General features: G+C 39.0%; 1 protein-coding gene across 7 annotated transcripts in view; it reads left to right on the top strand.

Moving 5' to 3' along the window:
* MAP2 (microtubule associated protein 2) overlaps positions 1-6,076 on the top strand; it is a 210,050-nt gene extending 203,974 nt beyond the window's left edge. For all 7 annotated transcript variants that reach the window (XM_029225970.1, XM_029225969.1, XM_029225966.1 and 4 more), the window contains 2 exons: positions 1,884-1,996; positions 2,215-6,076. In XM_029225970.1, coding sequence (XP_029081803.1) covers positions 1,884-1,996; positions 2,215-2,430 — 329 coding nt within the window. In that variant the 3' untranslated portion in view covers positions 2,431-6,076. The remainder of the gene's footprint in view (positions 1-1,883; positions 1,997-2,214) is intronic.
* Positions 6,077-8,013: the final 1,937 nt, after the last annotated feature.

Here is an 8,013-nt window from a genome sequence, read left to right as displayed (position 1 = left end):
TCACTTCGGGACATATGAAGCTTGATGGGGATTATAGTCTTCTGCAGTTACTGCTCCTGATGGGGCCAGAATTCTTCAGAACCAAAGGCAGAGATGTCTGAATTCAAATGGGCTTCTCTAAGAGTTACGTAAAAATACCTAGAATACCTAGTAGGGCTTCAACAGAAATAGACTTCTCAGTCTTCCTTTTCTGAATATATTTTGGGTCAATGTTACATTGTTATTTTTTTTTCTCTCTCTCTCAAAATACAGTTCAAAAAAATTTTAACAAGGTTACATAGACACAACATATAACCATAAAAGAAAACTTGAAAAGACAATTTCTAGCAGAGGCCACCAAAAAATAGAAAAGTAAGATCCTAAGAAAGTTGATCTCATGTAGCTGAAAGTTCAACATCTTCTAGACTCTAACCCATATAATTATGTTTTATGAATCACACTAATCCTGTAACAACCAACAAGTGAGACCCATGGGGCCAAGTAAAATGTTGGAAGGATAACACTCCTGCAGTTATGCATCTTTTGAGGGAAGGACAACTACATGTCTTCTGTAAGCATGAGTTAAATAACATCATGTACATCCTAAGCCTTCAGGAGGAGAATGAATGAATCTTCAAAATTTAATCCAGTAACACCATACAATTTCAAGGGGCCCCTGGCCAGGTAATTGGGTGTTAATATAAATGTCCAGGTATCACATGAGAAAAACACCACAGGCCTAGGAGACCTGTAAAGTTTTAACAGACCTTTCTCTCGTCTACAGAGATAAATAAGCAGCAAGAGTCCAAAATTGAAAAATCTCTTCCATGTTTCCATAGAGTCCCTCAGGTATTCTTCCCAAATCAAAATCCCAAGAGAGATGCAATGATAGTAGAGGGTCACATGGCTTACCACTGGCCTTGCAAAAAAATGCATAGAGCCAAAACCAAGTTAATAATGCAAGTCAAAGCTAATCTCTTAGGTGGAGACAGGTAAAGGTATCTAATCCAGCTTCCTTCCAGGTCAAAGACATCAGCAGACAGGCTCAAGAACAGGCTAAAGGACAACTCAGTGTAGAACTCCTTACATTCATAAGCCTGAGAAAGGTGTGCAGAAATGGGGAGTGCCACAGAAGGGTGGCTCATGGCACTCTCATCTATCAGCAGATCCTCGAGTTTCAGACTAATTAGCATTTAAGGACATGGCATGGTCAAAACTCCGTCTCAGTATTATCAGATCAAAGTCAGAGTCACATTGGTCCTATGGCATCTGGAAAAGAATGGGATCTCCTAAGAGTCTCTTCCTATCACTCCATCTGCTAATTAAAATGGAAGCTCTTAAGCAACTTAGCCCCTGACTCCAGTTTCATCAGTCAAGCTATCAATGCTGAAAATTGACAAATGGTAATATTACCCACCTGCACTCCATTGCTAGCCTAATAGTTCTTTGAACAAGTGACCTATTACCATTAAGAAAAATAAAGAAGAGCTTCATTGCAATTTAATTTGCTCCCTTAGAAATAAGAGACTAAATGTGCCAAGTTTGAGAAAGGATACATATGATACTTTCATTGTGTTATTTTTAGAGTTTTTATCACACAGACAAGAAAAAACCCTCTGATATTTTAGGTTAGACATGAGTAGAGGAGAAAGGAATTAACATGTAGAGCAATCCACGTAATGGTACAAAAAGGATGTCACTACCGTAGATGGTGTGGGGAAAATGGTATAGTCTAGAAATCTAAAAGATTCCTTTCACATCCATGGTCGGAGGGATAGTAGAGTTCATTAAGTTTGTCGTTTGCCATGGTCTACCTACTATAATCATTTTGGGGAACTAGTCACCACAAATATAAGATTTAATTTTAGCAAGGCATTTAAAAGCCTTTCTCCTCTCCTACGTAGGTGGTGGGCGTGTGAAAATTGAGAGTGTGAAACTGGATTTCAAAGAAAAGGCCCAAGCTAAAGTTGGTTCACTTGACAATGCTCACCACGTACCTGGAGGTGGTAATGTCAAGGTAAGAAACAAGATCCTGAGCCGATCTTGCCTTTTTAAAAAATCCTTCTGAAATACTCTTCATCAAAATGGGTCCCAAATTGAAGGCCTGGATATCTAGAAGTAGGGATGGTAGAGCTGAATAGAAGTGACATGAACGTCAGCTCTGGGATATAGAGAAAGAGCTAAGCGACAGTTAAGATGCTTGAGTTAACGAGGACTGATGCTTGTCTTAAACAGATTGACAGCCAAAAGTTGAACTTCAGAGAGCATGCTAAGGCCCGTGTGGACCACGGGGCTGAGATCATTACACAGTCCCCAGGCAGATCCAGCGTGGCATCCCCCCGACGACTCAGCAACGTCTCCTCTTCTGGAAGCATCAACCTGCTCGAATCCCCCCAGCTTGCCACCCTGGCCGAGGATGTCACTGCCGCACTCGCTAAGCAGGGCTTGTGAATATTTCTCGTTTAGCATTGAAGTAATACTATTTAGGCATGAGCTCTTGGCAGGAGTGGGCTCTGAGCAGGTGTTATATTCATTCTTTACAAACCATAAAATAAATAATCTCATTCCCAAACTGTAGTAACCGTTACAATTTTATATTAAAAAAAGAATAGTATATGCAGAAATTGACTTGATTTCCATTTGTAAAAGGAAGATACTGGCTTTACATGAGTACAATTGGACAATTATTTTTGCTCTGCTCTGTTTTGCATGGAGTAATATTATTTTAAAAATTGCATTTCTACCTTTCATGTGCCTGAAGGCTATCCACTACATCCTGAAAGGCCTTGTTAAAATCCAAGCTGCTCATTTCACTATTTTGTTGCTGGGTGAAAAGATAAAAAGCTGCCCATTGTAACTTATTACAGGTTAAATTAAATCAAGGAGTCTGATTGCAGGAAGGGAAGAGCATGTAAGAAATAAGTTTTTTTTAAAGCGTTATTTTGTATAAATGGGAAGAAAGATTCAGTTAAGTTATTAACATTTGGGACCTGGATAATTATATCAGAGTATAAGTCAACCCAATAAATTATTTAACTAATTAAGAAATAGTTACGACGCATTTGAGCTGTGGTTGAGGAAGTGGTATAAAGTGCATCTCTTAGGAATGAAGCACTTTCATTAGGGTGGACTCGTGTCTGATTAGAACGTTGGTTGATCAGCTAGATTTGTGTACACAGTACCAGTTTCACACCCCTTTTCCATCTGTTTGATACAGTATTATAGATATAAATATATATATATTTCTCTGTGGCCATTTGTGATACTTCCTCATATACTTGAATATTATACTTCCTTATTCACAGCATCTGTGTCTCCTGCACCCTTCGGTGTTGCAGTTTTAGGTATGTGAAAGTAGGTGTTAGCAGGGTTCTTTCCCTATTAAAAAAAAGTTTAAAAAGACAAAAAGTTTTAGCATGAAGTTGCTTTCTGTAACAACTCAAAGCTGTAACCCTGTTTTAGTGCCAGATACAAGTCTCTCCCGTGATGCTAGAAAAAATTTGTTTTTCTTTGCTTTCACCAACATGGAGTTTGTGGGGGTGGGTTCAATTATACATAAAAGGGTTTACAGATTGTTGGTGTAAGATTATGGATTTATCTTATTTTGAATCACAGGATAGTTTGGGTTTTATTCCTGTAATCATTCATGAAACAGACTTCTTAAGATTTCTTTTTCTTTTTTTTTTCCATTTGCTAAAGTTGAAACTAACAGTGGGATTTGGGGGCATGTTATCCCATTCTTCCAAATAGTACCTGTTTATTAAATTATCTGATAGAAAATGTTTGACCTCCATACCCAAAGATCCCTTGATCAGAAGGGAAAAATACAGGATTTTGAGAAGCTATAGCTATAAAATATTGGAGATGCAGATATCTAAATCAGTTTTTTCATAACTCCAACATTGTACTCTGTAAAGGAACACTATTATTTATCAGTAGATAATACCATTCTGACTTTAGATACGGTCTAGAAATCACAAATCAATTAATTCACTTTACAAATCATTCATCTTAGATTTATGAATAAGCAATGAAATAGTCAATAGCCTGAATAAGGCAGTGGGTTACCAGGCTAGATGGATGCTTTCTAGTATTTTTATCTGTTCTTTTTCTTGCTCAGGGATGGTAGGCTGGATCTGAACAGTTAAAGGCAAATGGTCCAGTAGGCGTTTGATTCCTTTGAGCCAAATCAATTCTCGAATATAAAGGAAAAAATGATGAATATGGACTGAGGCAACAAGCTAGTATAGTAGCATCTAAGAAAGAAGCCAAGGGATGCAAAGACAGAGAGGCGGGTGCCATTTTGTGACCCATTGGAAATTACAACCAATGCGACTTCCATAAAAGGAACTCTAGGAGCAAAAGTGCACCATTCATTCTCAACTAAGAGGTTTTACGTAGGCAAACGTTTCTGAAACTATTTATAGATCAGTTATTTTATAGGACAACGATTTAGAAATGACTGATTAGGACTGTGCATGTGTCTGTTTTCTGCCTAATTATTGCTGTGAGGTTTGATTTGTCCCATCTGGGCATTTTATTCAGCAGCTTCCCTTGAAATGCACCAGAATACAGGAGAAGAAAGAATAGGAGTGTGGAGACTTAACAGTATTTTCTTATGTGTTTGGTAGTGTTAGATAGTGATTAAAGCTGAAGTTAACAGCTGGTTAGAACAGTTTTAACCTCTGAAACAAGTATTTTTTTTCAACCTGGTTTAAATTTTTTATAAGCATTAAGAATAAGTAAACATGACCTACATATCAAAATTGTTTCTTACAAATACATGTCTAAAATAAAGATTATATAAAGTACCAAGTTATAAGATTTGGCATTAAAACAAATGTTTACTTCAAATCACAGCAAAATTATAATGAATAAATGCCCTTGCTTTGTATGGAAATACAAATTCTTTATAAAAAGTTAACAAAATGAACCTGATAATTTGTACAAGTAGAAGAAAGAAACACAGGCTACATGTCTTCTTATGGGGATAAGGGGTGGAACCCATCTTGCCTTTACACTTAAGATTAACGACACAAATTAAGCTTTTTGAACACCACTCTTGTGGGGACATCCATACGCTGATCTAGAAATTAAGGCTTCATAGTTCCAATTCTAGATCTATTAATGCCAGTTTCTCTCTGGCTTTAGCCTTTGAGAACCTGTTTAAGGAAACATAAGTAATCCAGAGCTGTGAAGAGTTAAAAGGCCCACTCACTCTCTCTGGGTCACCTGCAACCAATAATTGGGTACTTTACAATGATGCAGGAGAGATCCGAGTTCATGATGAGTCTCAAAGGCCATGTTCATTTAGGAACCAACTCTCTCTGGATTCTCCTGCTGAGTTCCAGCAGGGTGATGGGCTAAAATCCCACCCACAAGCAAGACACCTGTGTAACACTAACTAGGTATAGCTGAAGAAGGCTGAAGAGAGAACTTGGTTAAATGGAAAAATGTACTTGATGGTAGCTGACCTTCTCCACACACTCATATAGTTATAGAGCAGGAAATGGGATCATCAGCCAAAATATGTCAATATTATTAAAGAAATAATCTCAATGTGGTTGATTCTGACATAGCTGCAAGTATAGTATTTTCTCCTATTTTTCATGCCACAGAAAGGAGGAAAATAAACTATTCATGGTCTAAGTGGCCAGAAAAGATAGATCCATGGCTTGGAAAGGCAAATTCTAGACATTCCTTCAAAGACTGATGTGCTAAAATTAGCATTGATGTTTGTTTTTTAACACCTAGGATTTTTAGCCTGGGTATGTAGGTTGAGGCCAAGTCCCTAGCAGGAAAAAGCTTATTTTTAGACTCCTAAAATGTCAATCATGAAAGATCTACTTCAACTTTAGCAAAAAGAAAAAAAAATCAACAAAAAGTATACTCTGTATGCTGGGATTCCAAGGTTCCAACATGCCGCTACAAATCTGTGGGGGGTTTCTTTCTTCTGATAATTCTAGAGCCTGTTACCATAGAAAGGCATTTCTTCAATGGCTGGTTGTAGTTAGTTCATGTTTTTCAAGCAAAATTTGCAAATGTATTTGTTGCTGTATAGTGATTGTTTTGCAAAATAAAGTTGCTTGTCACCTAACTGATAGTTTCAGATTGTTTCTTCTTCTCTGGAAAAAAAACATAATATATAATATGATCTAATCTAATCTAATATAAATTGCTCAATCCAACCAAAGAAAAATTATGAAGAGAAGGCTACAGTTATCTGCTGAATGCCTACTATGTGTCAGGCCCTATCACTACTGTATTAGCAGGATGCTATCTGTTGCAAGTGACAGAAACTCGAATTGGCCTAAGCATAAAAGCAAATTTATTGGCTCAAGTATCCAACTAGGCAGGAGTATCTGCCTCAGGCAAGGATGTATCCAGGCACTCAAAAAATGTCATTTAGACTCTTTCTCGGGGATTCCCTGGTGGCGCAGTGGTCGGGAGCCCGCCTGCCAATGCAGGGGCCACAGGTTTGAGCCCTGGTCCGGGAAGATCCCACGTGCCGCGGAGCAACTGGGCCCCTGCGCCACGACTACTGAGCCTGCGCTCTGGAGCCCACGAGGCACGAGCACTGAGCTGGTGTGCTACGACTGCTGAAGCCCGCGCACCTGGAGCCTGTGCTCTGCGGCGGGAGAGGCCACCGCTCGCGGCAGCTGGAGGGGGGCCTGCGTGCAGCAATGAAGACCCAATGCAGCCAAAAATAAATAAATAAAAGAAATATGTTTTTTAAAAATTATAAAATAAAAAAGACTCTTTCTTTTTTCAACTCTGGATCTAGGCTCTCAAAAGATGTCATCAGGAATTTTTCTTTTTCCAAATTTTCGTTCTGCTTCCTCTATGTTGTCTTCATCCTCAGGCAGGCACCTCTCTCCCTATGATTACTGGGAGCTCCAGCTTTCGCAGCCTCCCAAAGGAAGCCTCTTTCCCGACAGCACTAGCCAAAATCCAGGCTCTGAAAATCATTGCATTACATGGGTCACCTGCTCACTTATGCTGATTGGCGAGGGTGGGTCACAGACCTAACTCTATTGCGGGTGGTTGGGGTAGGTGGAGAGTAAAGGGAGAAGTGGCCTCGTCTGAACTCCATAAACTAACCATGGAGAGAAACTATTTCCTCGAAAGTCAAGTCAGGCTGCTACTGCCAGAAGAGAGAGAAATCAGTGCCGTGCAGGCCGTGAAAACAGACATCCTCGACGTCCACAAGCCCTACTCTCTATCGTTATTCATCCTTTAGCTCCTTGCTGCTTAGATTGTGCGCAGCTTCACCTGGGAGCTTGTTCAAAATGCAAATCCTCAGGCTCCACCCAGGCCAATTTACAGCATTCCCCTAGCTGATTTCCTGGGCACGTTAAAGCTTGAGAAGCGTGAGCTCATCCAGTCGCCGCTAACGTGTTCAAGGAGAAAGAGCTCCGTGGCAGCGACCACTAACAGGTAAAAATCACCCCTAAGACTGTTTAGACAATGTCACCGACTCCGATGTCGAAGAGGTTAGTTTTCAAGCGGTAGAAACGTGTGACTGGTGGAAGAATTACTTTTGTACTGAAGGTTTTCCAGACTCATATTCTCACTTGACTGAAACCTACTTCTTCTACCAATAGTGTCGTCATGTTCTATTTACTCTTCCTTTGATAATAATACAGATTTGGAGCAATATAGCCAAAATCATGAGAGTTTTTCTTTAATAATTTTTTAAGATTAACATCTGTGTTATACTTCCTAAAGGAAGTCTTTAAACCACAAGGGATTAACACATCTGTCTGGTAGCAGGAATCACGATAAAAGTTTTTTTTTTTGCTAATTGAAGTAGATTTACAATATTGTGTTTCAGGTGTACAGTATAATGATTAAGTATTTTTGCAGATTATGGGTTATTATAAAATATTGGGTATAAGTCCCTGTGCCGTACAGTAAATCCTTGTTGCTTATCTATTTTAGGTATAGTAGTTCATATCTGTTAATACTGTAATTCTCATTTGTCCCTCCCCACCTCCTTCTCCCCTTTGGTAACCATAAGTTTGTTTTCTATGT

The sequence above is a fragment of the Monodon monoceros genome, unplaced genomic scaffold (genome assembly GCF_005190385.1).
Source record: "Monodon monoceros isolate NGI ecotype Baffin Bay Population unplaced genomic scaffold, NGI_Narwhal_1 Super_Scaffold_16, whole genome shotgun sequence".
In the NCBI taxonomy this organism is placed as follows: domain Eukaryota; kingdom Metazoa; phylum Chordata; class Mammalia; order Artiodactyla; family Monodontidae; genus Monodon; species Monodon monoceros.
This window is presented reverse-complemented; position numbering and strand designations above follow the sequence as displayed.